General features: G+C 37.5%; 1 protein-coding gene across 1 annotated transcript in view; it reads right to left on the reverse strand.

Annotated features, from left to right (window-relative positions):
* LOC594315 (staphylococcal nuclease domain-containing protein 1) overlaps positions 1-19,288 on the reverse strand; it is a 42,564-nt gene that overhangs the window by 12,242 nt on the left and 11,034 nt on the right. The window contains exons 2-15 of the mRNA XM_030989396.1: positions 18,565-18,714; positions 17,781-17,904; positions 16,965-17,046; positions 16,142-16,299; positions 15,047-15,138; positions 13,979-14,140; positions 12,820-12,926; positions 11,149-11,239; positions 10,386-10,508; positions 6,528-6,694; positions 4,776-4,959; positions 3,470-3,611; positions 2,367-2,476; positions 747-935 (exon numbers count right to left, since the gene is read on the reverse strand). Coding sequence (XP_030845256.1) covers positions 747-935; positions 2,367-2,476; positions 3,470-3,611; positions 4,776-4,959; positions 6,528-6,694; positions 10,386-10,508; positions 11,149-11,239; positions 12,820-12,926; positions 13,979-14,140; positions 15,047-15,138; positions 16,142-16,299; positions 16,965-17,046; positions 17,781-17,904; positions 18,565-18,714 — 1,881 coding nt within the window. The remainder of the gene's footprint in view (positions 1-746; positions 936-2,366; positions 2,477-3,469; positions 3,612-4,775; positions 4,960-6,527; positions 6,695-10,385; positions 10,509-11,148; positions 11,240-12,819; positions 12,927-13,978; positions 14,141-15,046; positions 15,139-16,141; positions 16,300-16,964; positions 17,047-17,780; positions 17,905-18,564; positions 18,715-19,288) is intronic.

A 19,288-nucleotide genomic window follows, 5' to 3' on the forward strand; every position in this document is an offset into this window, starting at 1 on the left:
TTGAAAAAAAAATGAAAAGATTTCCGACCGGCCAACCCATATTTTGGCACCTAAAGGGTAATACAACATCTTTTTTATTTAGGCCTCATAGATGGTTGGGTTTGCCTCAACTTGTGTTTAATCATGTTTCTTGTAAAGGGAGCAAACTGAATACCACGTGAAAGGTTATGGGATGGTTTGCAGCTCAGACTAACGAGATAGTTTATAATCACAATGTGATATCATTCTAAAAATGAATGGAAAGATCTGTTGTCATCACTGTTGCATACTTTTTGTCCATATACACACTATAATAAGACTAGATTCCATTTGACTCATTTTCACCATTCTCTATGATTAAGATTAAAGCCCCTCTGTAATAGTTTGGCCAGGAGGAATTAGACCTCCCACCATGGTCACCGACAGGTGGTTATCTTATCAACTCAGCTCTCAATTAACATAAGAAAAAGTGGATTATGGACGACCAATGGTCACCGATTCTGCATTGTTTGCTATACAGAGGGCGTAAGTAGCTATAAGTAGTGCAGTGGGGCTTTAAAATCAGGTCATTGAACCGGGTCATTCATGTATTGATTGTCCTGGCACTGCAACGCCTTATTACTAGCTTTTTCTCTTAGTCTCTATCAAATATGGCCTAATAATTCAATTACTTTACATCAAAAGAAAAAACAAATCTCATCAATTGGTTTATACTCATATTTTCTGTATTTTTTTCGTGTATCTATGATAAAAAGTGAAGAGTGTACCTTTAACTTGTTAGACTTTGCTGCACTCTCTGCTTCGCTGATGTGCCTGGCATAGTTACTCCTCTCAGCGGTGAAGTGCATCTTGGAGAGACCTTGTTCAACCAGAGACACCGAGAGATTGACGCCATCCACAAACAACCATCCAATGAAGTTACCACCCTTGTCCATGCTTTCAACTTCTACCTCAATCTGAAACATAAAATACATTGCATTGTTCTCAATATTAAAGGTAATACAAAGTTTTGGGAAATTTTGAAAATTGGCTGGATAGGGATTCTTTACAATTTTGATATATTTGGGTGCCTCTAAGGATGTATTATAAGCACTAGAAAATTTAGCCCGTAAAACACTTCTGCTTTCGAGATAAATTGAATATAAAAATTTACTGGTGCTCCCTGTAAATTTTGATGAATTTCAAACAGCGCCTACTTCCATACCATGAAAATCTCAGAATATGTAGTTGTGATATATAATTTCCAGACGGGAAAAGCCCATCGGTAGATTTTAGTCAAGAAACATTGTTTTAAAGCTAAATTGATAAATTGACCTTGAAAGGGAGTTATACAACATGGACAGTTTATTCTTACAATTTCATAACTTTAGACTCTATTTCAAACGGGACAACGATCACTGAATATTATAGGATCGCATATGCTTCCAATATGTTCATTTGAACCAATTTCATGACCCCATACCAAATTTTTGTATTACCTTTAAACCTAAATCAACAGTTATCCTTATTTTAAAAAAATAGTTGTAGTATCACTATAACTATTGAAAAGTATTATAATTAATAGCATTATTATCAAAATTATTATTATTATTTTTATTTTTATTGTTGTTGTGATTAGTGTTATCATCAACATATGCATGTATGGGACAAAATACCTTGGACTTGCAAAAATCCTGCATGTTTGGATCGTGCAATGGACTACAGCCACTAAAAACATATCTCTAAAATGAAGAGGTAAACATGGTAGATTGGTATATTCCCTCCATGCCCTTCCATGTAATTCTAACAGCTTTTTTTTAGATAAATAATGTATTTTTCTACCCCATCTATCTCTTAAGACTCACCAAGGACGTTGGCGTGAACAGGGAAAGCAGTGACAGGTAGAGCCATATCATTTCTTATCATGTTGGACTCTCCTTTTCTTTCTCTCTCTTTCTCCCCCCCCCCCCTGTTGTCTTTATATTAAGAGGGTGATGTTCCCAGGCGTTGTGTGTGCCTGTAATCTATCTAGCTAACAATGGAAGTTACAAACTGATTCCGAGGAGGACGCAGGTTATAAACTGAGTCGTGTCTTTCGGATGGTGATGTTTAAAGGTTGGTCCCCAGACGTAAATAATCATATCTGGTTGATAGATGTCTGTAAAAACCCAATACACGCACGCACACACATTTACCAAGGCCCCCGTAGTTATGCCATTGGCAATGACACCCTTGGGCGTCCAAGTGGAAAAAAAAGGGGGGAAAAAAGAAAAGAAAAGTAAAACAGTAAAACAACACAATTTTTTGAAAATCCTGGATCCGCCACTGGGTCAACCCCCCCCCCCCCCACCCCCCTTGGCAAAAAGCTAGATCCGCCCCTGGATGTCCATTGACTGGTTCTATCTTACCTCTCTTTGTAGACACATCTCCTTGGTGTATTGCAAGGCTTCATCTCCGTATGGCTCTCCCTGAGTTGGACCTCCCGGGCCGGTCCTTGCCATGCGTGGACAGCTAATGCCTGTAGAATAATAATAATAATAATAATAACCTTTCAAAGTCCACTCCAAATTTTATTTAAACCGAAAATGGAAATTCTTTTGGCCCAATTGATCATGAGCCCGGCAGCCACTGAGCAGCGCCAGATCGACGTTGCTCTATCCCTTATTGTTGAACGCCAAACAAGGTAGCAGCAACTCTTATCTTTTAACGTCTTTTGGCATGACGTGGCCGGGGTTCGAACCCACGACCTCCTGGTTGTGAGGTGGACGCTCTACTGACTGAGCCAACACTCCGGTTGGAACGATCCAATATTGACACACTGCTTTATCAAATTCTTAAAGATTTACAAAAAGATTTTACAAGAAAGCATCTATTTCTACTAAGTCCTTGAGAAGAAAGCATCCCGGGCCGGTCCTTGCCATGCGTGGACAGCTAATGCCTGTATAACCATCCAATATTGACACACTGCTTTATCAAATTCTAAAAGATTTACAAAAAGATTTTACAAGAAAGCATCTACTAAGTCCTTGAGAAGAAAGAGATTAGTTCTACTAGTTTTAGTTTTTAGTGATTTCTTTATTAGAAAACACACACGTCATCAGACGGCTGGCCTTAGAAGGCCTATGAGTGATAACATCAAAATATAACATAGTCATAAACAATTTGACATGGGATGTATGTTGTACATTCCCTTTTTTTTTAACTCACATTTTTAGTCTGGACTTTTTGACAAGATTGAATTTGGATTGAATAAATGTATATAATCACACACACACAAAAATAATATTCACATGTTACAATGTAATTTCAAGTTGTTTGACATGCACTTAAAATACCACACAAAAAAAAGCAAAAAAAATCCTGAATTATTAATTTAATAGTACAAAAATTCTTGGCGAGTTGTTAGGATTGGTTTTGCGAAACTGGCTATTAAACTGCTTAGTAAGTCAGCTGAGAAGAAAGAGATTAGTTCTGCTATGTCTTTGGGAAGAATGAGATTAGTTCTACTAACCTGCAAGAAGGAATGTAATAAGACAGGTGTCTTTGGGTAGGAAGAGTCTGAGTCGGGATCCACTTGCTACAAACTCTACCACTGCTTCCGTTCGACCGGCTCGTTGAAGGAAAGGTAAAAATTGCTTTGCTTTGGCAGAGTCCTGTCAAAGAAACATATCATTTCATCAGTTATTCAACAAAAAAATGTCAAGAGATGCGTCCTGCGCACATGATTAAGTTTATTTATTTATTTATTTATTAGTCTGCTTATAGTAGGGTGGCTCCTTCAGTAGTTAAATACTGTTTTCTTTGGAGACCCAACAACATAAATACAAAATTTACAAACGTATTGATGTAAACAATACAAATCGAGACGGAATCAATTTAGTTAAGTTTAGAAATAATTTGTGCTAGAAGATTATCTATCTTTTTTTCGCTTTTTGGGGCTTAAAGCCTATCTGCACTAGTTTGGCCAGGAGGGATTAGACCTCCCTGCGTGGTCACTGGCAGGTGGTTATCTCATCAAATTGGCTCTCAATTAACATTTTTAAGAGGACCATGGGGGATCAACAGTACGGCTACAAGTAGTGCAGTTCAGCTTTAAGGTATACATGTACAATTTTAATCCTGTCATTTCAACCAGTATAAAAACAAAAAAACTTTCATGTTCGTGGGAGCTCTTTTAGGATTCGATGTTGTACTCTCAATGATATTTATAAAGTGATTATGTTTTGTTTTGTTAACAGAGCTCTTCTCCAAATTACCAGAGCTGTTTTAGTGCTTACCATCTAGCTAAATCACTCACCCGTTCCCTGTATTTATTTGCTGATTGCAACTCTCTATTTTTTGTTTTTGTTTTACAGTATCATGAAATTAACAGAAAGATAACAGTATACAAAAAGAGAGAGAGATGAAGACTATGAGATGAGGGAGACAGACATGAACCCTACAATGTACAAAAAGAGAGAGAGAGAGAGAGACAGACAGACACACACACACACATACACACACACAAACAGAAGACAACAGAACATATAAACTAACAATGCTAAAAATGAACTAACAAATGGAGAGAGACAGTCATAGATCTTTACACTATGAAAGAGATAAAGAGAGAGAGATTAAAGCCCATCTGTACTAGTTTATAGGAGAGATTAGACCACCCTGCAAGGTCACTGGACAGGTAGTTATCTCATCAAAGCAGCTCTTAACATAAGAAAATGAGGATCATGTGGACCAATGGTCACAGATTAAGCATTGTTTGCTATATAGAGGGCGCAAGTAGCTATAAGTAGTGCAGTGGGGCTTTAAAAGAAAAGACCTACCCCTGATAGATCAGCTACTCTGTGAAGTGGTTGTTCTTTCTTACTATGTAAGCCTTTCACATTCTTGATAGCTCGTGTCTCTGCTGCCAGTAGTTCATCGTAGTGGGCCGATCGTTGATCATCGTCTTGTCTGTAACGCAGCACCGTACACAGTCCCTTACTCACCAAAGCCTCAGCAACATTACTGTATGACAAACAAACAAAATATTTTTATCAATGTAATGCTTCCTGGGAGAAATTTCAATTATTTAAACATATTTGTGGCTTACAAAGGTATTTGTTCTAGTTCATCGTGACTGTGCCATGGACCAGTGATGGCCTGGTGGTAGAGTCGCTGCCTGGCAAGCAATAGATGCAGGTTCAAGTCCCGCTGGTTCCAAGATTTTTTTTTCTGACTTGTTTTTCAATACAGATCGATCAATCGATCTTATTTACTGGGTGTAAGCCACAAATATGTTTAAATAAATAAAATAAATATAGGTGTAGCATAAAACATATTAGTAAGAAGACCAAGAAGACTTGTGTTTAAAAAATCTAAAAAATTGTTAATCATTGTTAAAAAGAAGAGAGGAACACTTCCTTTGAAAATTACAGCAACATTACATACAGACATTTTCCTTTGCAAAATAATATAATATAACATAATTTGTTTTTAAAAGATAAACAGACAAAGCATCCTACTAGCATGTGCTGTTCATAAACTAATTTATAAGTAGAGTACCTGCACAGAATTCAGTAGGGTATCCCATTTTAAAATTCCCAGGCCCCAGGGACAAGGAAGATTAATGAAGGTTTCAAGCAAATATTTACGGTATGCAACTCAGACTAACGAGATACTTTATAATCACAATTTGATATCATTATAAAAATGAATGGAATGATCTGTTGTCATCTCTGTTGCAAATGTTCTTGAAAGATACCTACAGGATTATGCATATATGAATGATGAAAGTGAAAGGTGGAGTTTGAGAGCCCCGTTTCAAGTCAAAGCCTGTAACTGATTTAGTTTGTTTTGAGCTCTATTTTGGTAAACTTTAATTTCCAGTATGTGCACTTTCTTTTCCCAAATGTCACACACATAGTATAGGAAAATGAAGTGTTGTTTTGGTTTAGAAAAAAATTTGTTGAAAAAAAGAGGATTGTATATCATTTTATATACCTCTCTTTAGAAATCTAGCCATCTGATTGGTTGAATTGCAGTCGTGATTTTAATATTCCCCCCTACCAGTCAATAATCTTTTGAAAAGTGCCCTCATACCCGCCTACCGGTCAATAGTCTTTTTAAAGATGCTTGTTGCCCCGGGTAACAGGCCACATAAATAAATTGTGCTCAGATCCCCATTGGTTTACGTGTTAAAATTGTCTTTGTGCGAGCGCAGACACCATACAGTGCTATTTGTCTGTGATTCCCAAATGATTGAAACTTTCAGTCATTTTTTCAGTGAAGATTAACAGACTGTCTCACATTTCCGTGATGTTTTAACCAATCTTTACTCAATAAAGGATAAGGTAAGAATTCTTAGTAGATTTTTGTTTTAATTTGGCATATAAAAGACATTTTGACTGCTGTAATGTTTGAGATCTGGCTTTTTTATAGGCTCTCTGGAACTCAGGGTCATGGCAGGATGTGCGCACGTTCCCTTGAGCCAATAGAACAACCAGGCCTCTCAAAGCAGTCGATATCTCTATAATATTTTATGTTGAAGGCTAAAAATTCAGAGCATCATATTTGCTGGTGATAGGTCTACTTACACTTGTCCAATGGTGACCGTTGCACACGTTTTCTCTGGATAACCATCCGAAGCTGCTTTGATGTAGTCCACAGACACATTGATCCTCTTACCAATCAACTTCTTTCTCAAGTATTCCCTCGCTTCAAACATGTATGGGATGTCATACAGAGGTCTGATCCGACGGTCCTGTATCATAAGACAACATGTATGGGATGATAATTAAAAATAATGGAAAGTGTTTTATATAGCACATAATACAATTCTCTATGTGCTTTACATTAAAAAATAAAAATAATACATTACCTTACATTGTATCTGGACATAGAATTAATAAATGGATGTATATATGCAAAGCTGCATAATTTGTGCACAGGGCCCAGTCTTACAAAGAGTTGATATCAATAGCAAATTATCTGTGATTGATATCATTTGCAACTACCAGTATGTACATAAGAGATGGGAAACAGCAAACTTGCGAGAGATTGGAGGACTTGCGATTGGTAAGACGGGGCCCAGATCACCATTTGCCCAAGCACCAGGAATACATTTAAGTGTTAATTCTAAGCAATTTCAATTTGCTATCAACATTAAAGAGCCATTCATTGAAATAAAGGATAACAAACTTTGAGGATAATATGACCACTTCAGATACTCCATTTATTGGCTCATTACTCCCCTTCCTTTCAGTTTATTTATTTATTTTTTTCTTTCAGTCTCAAGTCTCAAGTCTCAAGTTCTATTGAACTTGGGAGATTAATGAAGGTTTCAAGCAAATATTTATGGTATGCAACTCAGACTAACGAGATACTTTATAATCACAATTTGATATCATTATAAAAATGAATGGAATGATCTGTTGTCATCACTGTTGCAAATGTTATTGAAAGATACCTACAGGTTTATACATGTATGAATGATGCAAATGAAAGATGGAGTTTGAGAGCCCTGTTTCAAGTCAAAGCCTGTAATTCTGTGTAACTGATATTTATGGTATGCAACTCAGACTAACAAGAATCTTTATGAACACAATTTGATATCAAATTTGTCTCAAATTCTACTGAACTTGTATACAAATATTTTTCAAAGTAATGCCCTCTTACATTGATTATGTAGGAAACATATTTTTTCCTGGTTATTTGTTCATGTCTCTCAGGAACCTATTCTTTACAAGCTATGCTTTTTATAGGCTCCTGCAGAGTTTTGTACTTTTATGTCTGGGTTTCCTTTAACATGATAATAGTTTAAACTAGGCCTGAGTCGAAACGGGTCCCCGCCCGGGCCCCGACCGTCGAGCTGAAACCCGGTTTTTGGTTTTTGGGTTTCAGGTTTTTCAAAATTAAATTTCACACTGATATTGTGAAATATAGAACTAAAAATATGCAATTCACAAACTTATATTTCAATATAATCAAATAAATATGCTTTAGAAATAAATGGATATTGTTTCAGTTGACGGTAGGTGTTTTTATCGCTCTAAAATTGAGGCTGCAATAAAGGAATCACGCTTCGTGGTACCGATCAAGTGGAAATAGATCTTAGACTCACTGAAGACAGAGCAAGAAAGTGCCACACAGAAGACTAAAATGTTGATCAGACTATTGCAATTAAATCGTAATACTAAAGGCATTAATTTAATTGTCAAAATATTTCCACAATATAATGGTTTACCCTTGATAGTTTGATGAAGGAAAATAAATTAAAGCTCTTGAAATAACATCGAAGTGCCTTTCGTTCGTTCTAAAAATGCGTGTATAACGGCAATCAGAAGTTACGAGTCAAGCTTGATATGTATGTTCACATCCCTGCACCGTCATCCGACCTGATCGGAACAATAAGCATTGAACATATTAAAAAAACATCACGTAAGACTTTAAGGGACTCCAATTCAACAAAATTACCGTAAAATAGTTATTTGCTTTGACAAATAATACTATAGATATTCATAATAAAAACACCTACCGTCAACTGAAACGATATCCATTTATTTTTTAAAGCATCTTAATTTAATTAACTTGATTATTTCATTGTTTTGAAAGCAGTAACTGTCCTTTCCGTCGCATTATTAAAACAGCAACTTAGTCTTACTCCCGCCGCTGCATGCACACAATTTTTTAGTGTCAGTGCAGTGGTGAAAATTTCGGGTACCCGGTCCCCGCCCGAAATTTTCAAGTCAAACCCGGGTTCGGCAAAACCCGTGATGACTCAGGCCTAGTTTAAACATATTTGATGCTTACACCCAGTAAATAAGATCTATTGATATGTTTAAACTATTGAAATTTCTCCCAGGAAGAATTTCATTTATGATAATAGTTGTCAAACATGTCAGGTGATATGTAATTTTGTAGTCCTGATTAATTTGTCAATTAATACATGTTTAATCATGAAATGTGAACCAAAAAAATAAAAATAAAAATAAAAACTAAGATAATCTATTTGTGTCTCCTTAGATCAAGATTAATGTATCTTGATCTTCAGAGTAGTTGCTACAACCGGCCGTGTCAGACACGTTGCCCCGGGGTGCGATATAGGACTCTTGTAGCGTGCCCCCACTTAACCCTATTTAGCCCGGGCTAAATTTGAAACTGCATAGCCCGGGGGGGGGGGGGGGGGGGGGGGGGGGGGGCTTCTAAGGCCCCCCCCCCCCTATGATCTCGGCCGTGAAACGCCCGATCGCCGCGAAAATTTGCATACATGTCAAGTGAAGTGTATAGAATACTATGGTAATTTCAATTTTTTTGAAAAATTCACTCATTTGCATATTTATGGTAATTTATGCAAATAAGGTCATTAAATTCACATTTTTGCCCATAAATCAGACATTATTCATATTTAAGCATTCTTTCTCACTACATATATTTGTTAGACCATTTGGAATAATAATACAACACAAAAATTTGAAAAACCAGGGTTATTCCTTATGTTATCTATTGTTTTGATAATTTCTTATGTATTTCTTTGTTTTTTTAACTTATGTATTTTATTGTTTTTGTTGTTTTATTTCATTCCCAACTATAATTCAACTATTTTGACCCCAAAATAAACACCCAAAATCTAAACAAGACCAAATAACCAATGTTTTACCTCTTTATTTGAAAAATGAGATTTCCATATGTTTTGTACACAAATCACAAAAATGAGCGATTTTCGGGCTGACATGCGAAGACAAAAGGACACGTGCCTTTGTAATGGTAGGTCAGATTTTCGAAAAATTTCTTTCAAAAGTTGTGCAAGACTCGAAAGAAAAAAGTCACAAAATTTCAGTGCAAGATTTTCTTGCGTTAAAAAATTATCGCGAAAAATGTCGAGGGGGGGGGGGGGCTTCTCAAGCCCCCCCCACCCCCCCCCCCCCCCCCCCCCCGGGCTAAATAGGGTTAACACAATTATACAATAACAATTAACATTACATTTAATTGAAATAATAAAGCGATTAATATTACTCTCATGTTACGAGGGAACAAATATACATATTATGAATCAATTGATTTGGTCGATCCAGGTTGATGGCACTACTGGACAAAGATCCTAATAATTACAGAGCTTGGGGGGTGTTTCACAAAGATCATAAGTCGAACTTCACTCTAAGTTGGACTTAAAAATTATGGAGAGCCATTTGTAACCTTAAAATAAAATATATTCAAAAGCGAAAATTCAAGTATTTAAGACGTTATATAAATTCCACATCAAGAACATGAACTCTCCTTCATAATAGAAAATATGAATGATTTGAATCAAAATGTTATGCTTTTTAAAATAACTTTTACACAATCTTTCCATAATTGTTAAGTTCAACTTAGAGTTAAGTTTGACTTCGGATCTTTGTGAAACACCCCCCTTGGTCTTATTGCTCTATAGATAATCTATAGGATGCTTTGATTACCTTAGGAGCATCTTCTGTTGGAGCAGGGAGTCTTGGGGGTCGTATACTAGACAAGGTGATTTTCTTGAAGGTACCATTATCAAGTTTGACAACCAAGGCGTCAGCATTGACTACTTCCACCACCTGTATTCATGCAAAGAAAAAAAAATTCCATGAGAGAGACTACTGACCGAGACTATTGACTGAGACTATTGACTGAACAAAATGATCTTATACAGGCTTGTACAGATATGTTTAATGACTGGCCACTGCATGCAACAAGGACATGGGTGTATTCACTGAGCTCTGTGTTAAAAAACATTCTATGAGAGAGACTATTGACTATTCAAATAGCCAGTTAAAATAGGGTTAAAGATACTTTTGTGTCCCTTTTGCAGCCAACATCAAATTCTGTAGACTTTGCAGGATTTATGAATATGTCATGTATGTCCTGTCTATGAAATTTAAATATTAGCAGTGTCTTAGGATTCAAATTATGCAAGGAAACTTGTTTACCTTCTAGACTTCACTGTCATACACTATTCATAACACTACAGTCCATTGGGGAAAATGAGTATGGTAAAACCGGTCACTCAAAGTTTTAAACTTTTTTGAGCCTCTTCTAGACCATTTTGAAGCGCAATTTTTTTAGGGCTTCAATAAAACACCATATCACAGACACTGATAACACGTAGGGCCGTGCATCTCAGATTTAACATTGTTAAACGAGCTCTTTAAAGTAGCGATAGATGTTCTTCAAAGTTGAATTCTATTAATCACAAACCTTGCCACCAAAATTCTTTTCTCCGATGTCAACGGTTGTAGTAGATGGGGTGTAGTCCTTCCAGAGGCGTAACCGTTTCTCCTTGGCTACCCTATAAGCACACAAAGAGAGACAAGGTGATAGAAGATATACATGGATTGCATAAACACATGACCTGGGCATTATTGAATTAGACTTAGCTGGAATGCTCCCCAGGGAGTGGAGATTGTGGGCAAGTATTGAATCCAATGACAGGGGTAATAGTATATCTGTCAAGCGCTTAGAGACATCGTAGGTGTATTAAAGTCTGTCTGCACTAGTTTTGCCAGAAAAGAAAAAGGGGATCATGGGGGACCAACAGGCACCGATTAGGTATTGTTTACTATATAGAGGGCGCAAGTAGCTTTAAGTAGTGCAGTGGGGCTTTAAGCGCTATATAAAAGCAGAATTATTATTGTTATATTGAGATTACAATCACATGTTCACCACAGTGGGAGGTATCTTGGTCTAGTGTATAAGTCACCCGACTGTGAATCCCATCCGCCGTGGTACCAATGTTCTTTGGCAAGACATAAATTTATTTACATCTGCCACACTCGACCCAGGTGAGATGAATACCCAAGTCCTGGTAGGAATTAATTCCTTGAAATGCTAGAGCGTCATAATGGCAGCCATGCTAAAGCTAGGGTAATAATTGTGGGGTGCCAGGAGAGTCAAGTTAGACAGACACGAGTGCGATACAAGAACCCACTATTATTATCATTACTACAGCAGAGATGCCAACCCTAAAGGATAGCTGTCAGTAACATTTACCACATTTGTCCGTAACAAATGGGGGTCTTTCCGGAACGCAAGACACTGCAGCATAATTTTCGTGCAAAACGTACACAAACACTCAATCACTCTTACTGCATTTCGAACCTACCATTTTTAAGTCCAAAATAAAGATCTTAGATGTGCATAAAAACTTTTTTAAAATCTGTTTGCGGTCAAAGGATCTCCTCCTCGGGTACTCACTCTTTTGAGAGAATCCATGTTAATATTCAGGAAGAAAACACCTCGTTCAAGCGTCGAACGGCAAATTCGAATCCACAGTCAAATGGCAGAACTCGTATCCTACACACGCACACGTACACTCACCAGTACCACAGACACAACAGCCCAGGCCGCTAGGCCCGGCGTTCATGAACAACAACACCGTATACCGCACTTGCAATGCGCCCGCTGAATCACCAAAGTCTTCACTACTATAATTTGAACGGGTATTGCGGGCGTAGTGCGCACGATCATCCACCACCATGCTCCCCACAAAACGCACGACCACACGTACTATACTAGTATACTACTAAACAGTTATGACGGCAGCCGTGTTGTTTCGGAATTAAACAAGATGGCGTCGAACGGACCATGCATGCGAAAGTGCCTATCCAGTGTAGTCAAATTCAGTGAACTTATGAGTAAATGCGTGCGACATGCAGCGCTGTGTACGGAGGCTATGTGATAAGGCGGCATCCACTATAATGTACTTTTATTTATTGTTTCCCCGTAACCTTTTGATTGTTTACCGTAACGCCGTAACAAGAGCATTAAAACCGTAACGGCTGGCATCTCTGCTACAGATGTATTATCATTACTATTATCATAACTCTCTGCACTAGGAAAGCTGAATAAGAGCGGTGTAGGTAAACTCACTTTTCTGCCGCCCTGAGTTTGTCCGCTCCTGATGTGACTACTCCCATGCTCCAGTCTACACAGCGTGCAAAACCATCTCGAAGCATACACTCCCCAATGTTTGTGTTCTAACAACAGAAAATAAAGCAGAAAGAAAATAATCCTGATGCAATGCAGGATTTCTGGCCAAGTCCATGCTAATTTGTGCCAACCGTTATACACCACACCTCAAATTTCAGTATATCTGATTATTAAATATGAAGATCATATCTTTCTTTATAACAATGCAATACTTATAACTTATGATACACCAGGGGGCTTGTTTCTCTAAACCAACGATAAAACGGTCATAACTTTGTTTGCCAACTACGCAGATGTCTGTGATCTTCCTAAACAGTTTTTATAACAATGCAATGCTTGATAACTTATGATTCACGAGGGGGCTTGTTTCTCTATACCAACGACAAATCGGTCATAACTTTGCTTGCCAACTACGGAGATGTCTGTGATCTTCCTAAACAGTTTCACAAAGAGCTTACTCGCAAGACATCTAATTATAGCGATATTATTATTAATATTATCGGTAAAAAGACATAGCCTTGGTCACAATTGCAAAGATACAGCAATTTTAGTAAAACAACAATTATTCATATTTTTTGGTAGTAAAAGAAACCTGTACAATGAACGTTTTGTCCAATGTATAGCATGATTGTTGACGACAATAAGGCCTAAAAAAAGATGTTGTATTGCCCTTTAGGTGCCAGAACCTGGGTCGGTCTTTTTCTCCAACTTTTTTTCCCCCCTCAAAACAGCGACCGTTGCCAAAAATACTCAAAACCGGGAACGTCGCCCAAATCTCGCTGGTGTCTAGCTAGTGCATCGCATGGTATATACATGTACACAAGGCGGGGGTCGATTTTTTTTTTTTACGCTAGCAGGATTCCGTAACTAGGGCAGAAGACGAGTGAGAATTTGGGAATAATATGATAATATTATGCATTTATATCCATTTAAACAAATAAAATACGATTTGAAAAAAAGAAAAATTATTAAAAAGCCTACTGAAGTTCTTTCGTAGATCTTAAAATTTTTGGTCGATCCCAAAGGGCAATACAACATCTTTTTGTTTAGGCCTAAAAATGACAATTATAATGACTCTAATGGTATGGATGATACTTACGTTAAGAGGGTGCAAGATGGTTCCGAGGAAGTTCTGATTGGATACCCCTTCCAGAATGATCTTGACTTCTCTTTGGAGTAGTCTGGTTTCAGTGAAGAATTTAGCCTGATCTGCAAACGGTTCTGGAACCTCAGTCTCACCCTCTCTTTTAAACATAGGACACTGTAGTTCATACAAAATACAATAAAAAACTTTACAGAATTACCAAGCGATGCAATTTCAGAGTAGGATTTACACGATGCTGTCAGTTCGGAGCCAGAAGGGTATTTACTCATTCGTTCACACAGAGTTAATGCCCTTTAGGCTCTAGCTCTGAACAGGCAGATAATCATAATTCATTGAACAGCTCTCAGATGGCCCCTGTGCACTTGATGTATCAATCACATGGTATGGTCATATGATGTGATCACATGACCTGGTATATCTGAGGGACAGTATGCTGCCGTACACCAGTACGGTATGCAAGAATGTCCCCAGGGCGCAACTCATCACAGAGAAAATCATACTGCTTCATTATCAGACACAAATCTGTCAAATCTTTTAGACTTCTCTTTAATTATTTTCTCAAGGAAAATATACCAGTTTTTTTTTATTACATTCCATATATTTTATGTTACAGAAATTTCTGTGCTTTGATTATCACGATATGTTAGATCTCTATTTGGGGATCGACACTGTAGATGCAGTATACAAAACAAATGATATCTTATTATTTTTCAGGTCACGCTAAAAACTAGTGCTCCTCGGTGATATATGGTCACAGTATAGTTTCAAGATCATCTTGGGCAATAGTTTTAACCGTGCCCCTCAGAGCAGTCAATAGTCCTGTGCTTTGAGTATCACGATATGTTATAATATATCTATTTGGGGATCGACACTGTGGATGCAGTATACAAAACAAATGATATCTGCTTATTTTTCAGGTCACGCTTAGAACTAGTGCTCCTCGGTGATATCAGGTCACAGTATAGTTTCAAGATCACCTTGGGCAATAGTTTTAAGCGTGCCCCTCAGAGCAGTCAATAGTCCCCTAGCATGCGTTAGGAGTAGGCAGAAGAGAGAGGTTACCTTGATTCCAGAGAGCATGACTGTGACATACTGGAAGCTGGGTAGTAAGAAGGCACGTAGTGTACATCCATCACGGACATGCTCCACAACAGCTGTTTTAAAAATATAAACAATTTCAATCAGTCAGTATTTGCTCAACATGTATGACAGGGCAACTCTTTGTCTGGACACTTAACTTAAATTGTATTCCTATCATACCTGGGGGTTGTTTCACAAAGATTTTAAGTCGAACTTAACTCTAAGTTGGACTTAAATTATGGAGAGCCATGTGTAGCCTTAAAATAAAATATACATGTATTCAAAAGCGAAAATTCAATGATTTTAGATTTTTTATAAATTCCAAATCAAGAACATGAAATCTCCTTGATGAATATATAAATGATTTGAATCAACATTGTATGCCTTTAAAAATAACTTTTACAAAGTATTTTCATAGATGCTAATGCTTTTCCATAATTGTTAAGTCCAACTTAGGATCTTCGTGAAACACCCCCAGCAGGTCACATCTTATTCCTTATATTCTAGAGAGTAACCGTGCCAAAACTTTTGTCAAAATTCAAGCAAGAACAAACAGTTTTGGTATTGCACTGTATCTGTGTCGCTCACCTATTTCAGGCAGAAAAGTTTTGTTTGCCAGATCTTACATCTTTTCCACAAATACTAATTATACTATTAACTTAATAGTTATTTCTGGTTAAGCCCTTAATAGCTTGGTGGGTAAGGGTAAAAACTATTAATTATCATGACAAAAGCAGGGGTTTTTGTGAGAAGTTTCCATTATGTACATAATAAAAAAATTTAGCCTAGGAAGGAGCCCTTGCCACAGTTGTTAGTTAAATGTTTCAATAATGGTTGCCTTTCTGACAAAGCATTGTTATTTAAATAGTTATATTTTAATGAAATGTCGGATCACCATGAGTTTGGTGTCATATAAGAGACAATTAAACCATGTACTTCATTTGGAATCAAGATACACTGGAATTAAGATTGATTCCAATCAATTTTTATAAAAGAATGCATCATTTATACTGACTTTTTTTCAAACTCAATATAAGAAAGAATGGGAAATGTGGATGTCATCATCCGTAAACTCACCATCGACTGGTTTCTGATGCAGTGAGTCAACTAAATGACGAGGGTTTTCCACGGTCCAACTGATCTCACGCACAGCATCAGCAGCCTGTTCTTTCGCCCACTTACCCTTCCCAGCAGCCTTTGCCGCATCTTCCAGGTCGCACAACCTAGACTGATCACTTCACACATAAAGAGAAAACAAATATTAACATTCAGAGCCTTAAGGTCGTACAATGCATTTACTACACTCAGCGATAAGGTGTGAATTTATTTTTTTGCAACGGGCAATTTTGAAATGTTTAGAAATAAAATGTATAATTTAATTCATTGACTTGGTGCATTTCCATCCAATCTTCAATTTCAATGTATGCTAAATCTAATATTTCATTCATATTTTTGTTTTGGTGTAATCCCACATGTGTCAATTCATGTACGGTTTCACATTCTCCATGCAAGGGGCATGCAATGATAAAATTAATGATGGAAAATGATTCCTATTCCATCCAGACATATGATCCCAATTTCAATCATCTTGGCCATAATGTCCTTTGGCAAGACATTAATCAACATTTGCCACTCTCCACCCAGGTGTTACCGGTAGGAAGGAATTCCTTGAATGCTGTGAGCGCCGAAATCAGCTGCCTAGCAGAGCCGGGTAATATTCAGAGCGCCTTCAGCACCTTGCATGATGGATATACAAAGTATGCGCTATATAAATATCTGATATTATTATTATTATCATTATTATAATAAATGATGGAAGAAATACTGTTTTTAATCTTGTTTGCCAAGTCTCATAATTCATAGAATTGCCCGGCCCGGATGATTTCAGAAATGTACTTACTCGCTTGGTTTGATTCCTCCTCTCCGTACCTCCACCAATCCTTCTAAGACAAGTGCCTCTGTTACGTTCTCTCCAGTTGTATCTAGCAAATCAAAACAAGACATACTCAATAATAATAATAATAATAAAAATACCGATAATATTCCACTTTTAAATAGCGCTTAATGAAAATGTCTCTAAATGCTTTACAGATATACACCTGTACTATTAACCCGATCATTGGATTCAATACTTGCCCACACACATTGTGTGCACAGTCTCCACTCCCTGGGGAGCATTCCAGTCGGGCGTTACTTGACGCTTAAACACTTTGACCAACAATGACGGTCGCATCCTACCGGTTACCCATTTTACACCTGGGTGGAGAGTGGCAAGTGTAAGTTAATTATCTTGCCAAAGGATATTAGTGCCGTGTCAGGATTTCAACTATTCCAGTTTTGGAAATGCCCCCATCTCAAAAATGAAATGGAAGCTCTTATTACCAATCATGTGAAAGAATATGTTTTGACTAATACATGATTTTGCCGGCAAACTGCCTACTATTTGATTCATTTGGTAAATTGTTATATCTATTCGGACTGGATAGATATCGCGTAGTCCCATATACATCTTTCTGTGTAAAGTGCTTGTAACTTTACTAAGACTGGGCCAAATTTTTTAATCATTTTGATGATTCCAGAACCTTGCAGTAGACACCAATACTCATATGCTAGATGATCAACCTTTTCTGATCGATTCCACAACGTTTCTTTCACAATGCAATCGCATGACCAGAACTGGTCTATACCTTTAAACATGAAATTTTTGTATACTTGCCTCTTCCAATATAGATACATCCATACGCCCTTCCTGATCCAGGTACAGTGTACTCTATTGTGTAACACACAGTTTTCCCAACAAGTTTGTTGCGCAACATTTCCCTGGCCTGCCATGCGTACGGCTACAAAAAAAAAGTAGAGAAAAACATCTTTCAAAACAAAGCATTTGGAAATCATTATTGTAGCTTTATGCACAGAATAAAAATTTCAAAAAGTTCATTAAACATGCGTCAAAAGACGGTTAGATTTTCAGGAGCCTTCATGTACAAATCTATACCATCTGTTTGAAGCTAGAAGGGAGTTATTTTGTATACTTTAACACTCGAAAGGCTTTGTAATATATTATCATTCTTGATGTTGGTTTCATTGAAAAGCCTGTTTATTCCCCTTTACAATGATGCCCAAATCGTAATTACCGGTATTATTTAATCACAGATTGTGCAGTACACCTGATTGTTAAGCCAAGTAAAAAATGAAATGTTGCAATACATGGTTGTTTGGAGGACGGATTGTGTTTTAAAGGGATAAGAAAATATTCTGCAAGTGGGCTTCATTATCTGTAATTTTGTATTCTTCCGGCTCCACTTTAGGAGGGCGGAGGCATACAAACAATGAATTCATCGAACTAAAGCGGGAGTCAAAATGAAAAAGAAAAAAATGAAGTTAAATATTACAGACGACAGGGTGAAAAATGTACCATAGTTCACACACGTTATATAAATGTTATGAAATAAATGTCAGAGCCCTACATGTAGGTAGTTTTTCCCAGTACCATTACTTGCCTCATCTTTGGTGGGTACTGAGTTCTCGGCGCTGGGCAATGCTCTGCGCGCTAGCTTGGGGGCAGTGATATTAGACAAGCAGATCTGTTTCTCTGGTGGAGGTCCATTCCGTGGCTGTTCTCGGATGATTACAGAATCACCAGAAAGAACCTGTAAACAACAAAAATAACCAAGATAAAATCATGAATACATTATTATTATTATTAAGAATTAAATGAACACACAGAACAAGACAAACTTCTGAATCTTGGAATACTGAATGAAAAAGGCTCTCTTTTTTTTTCTTAACAAGATTTTTGGGCATCTATTTAGTTTGCCCGCTCGAATTTCAAAGCCTCCACTGCAAGCTCTGGGAGGCTATTCACGGCCTTCGGGGTGCATCGCAGAAATGACTGTTGTTAACTTGTTACGACTTATACAATATGCCTGGATTACATTTGCCCCGGGCGCCATACGATAAATTAGTCTATGATTTTTCGTAGACATCGTAGGAGGCTACGGGCTACGATGTTTGTGTTTACATTATCTACAAGCATCGTGCCATTTATTGTATTGGCCCTCGGGGGCAGGCCGGGGCAAATCCGTACAGAGGCTGCTCGGAGATTGTACGAAAATCGTGCAATTTGCATGCAGTAGCCGTGCAGCTTCCGTGCAAAGGTTGCGCGGAGAAGGCGCGGTGACCGTACAGCAACCTTGCGATAGCTGTGCAATTGTCGTGCGAATA

This window comes from Strongylocentrotus purpuratus, unplaced genomic scaffold (genome assembly GCF_000002235.5).
Source record: "Strongylocentrotus purpuratus isolate Spur 01 unplaced genomic scaffold, Spur_5.0 spur5_contig_842, whole genome shotgun sequence".
In the NCBI taxonomy this organism is placed as follows: domain Eukaryota; kingdom Metazoa; phylum Echinodermata; class Echinoidea; order Camarodonta; family Strongylocentrotidae; genus Strongylocentrotus; species Strongylocentrotus purpuratus.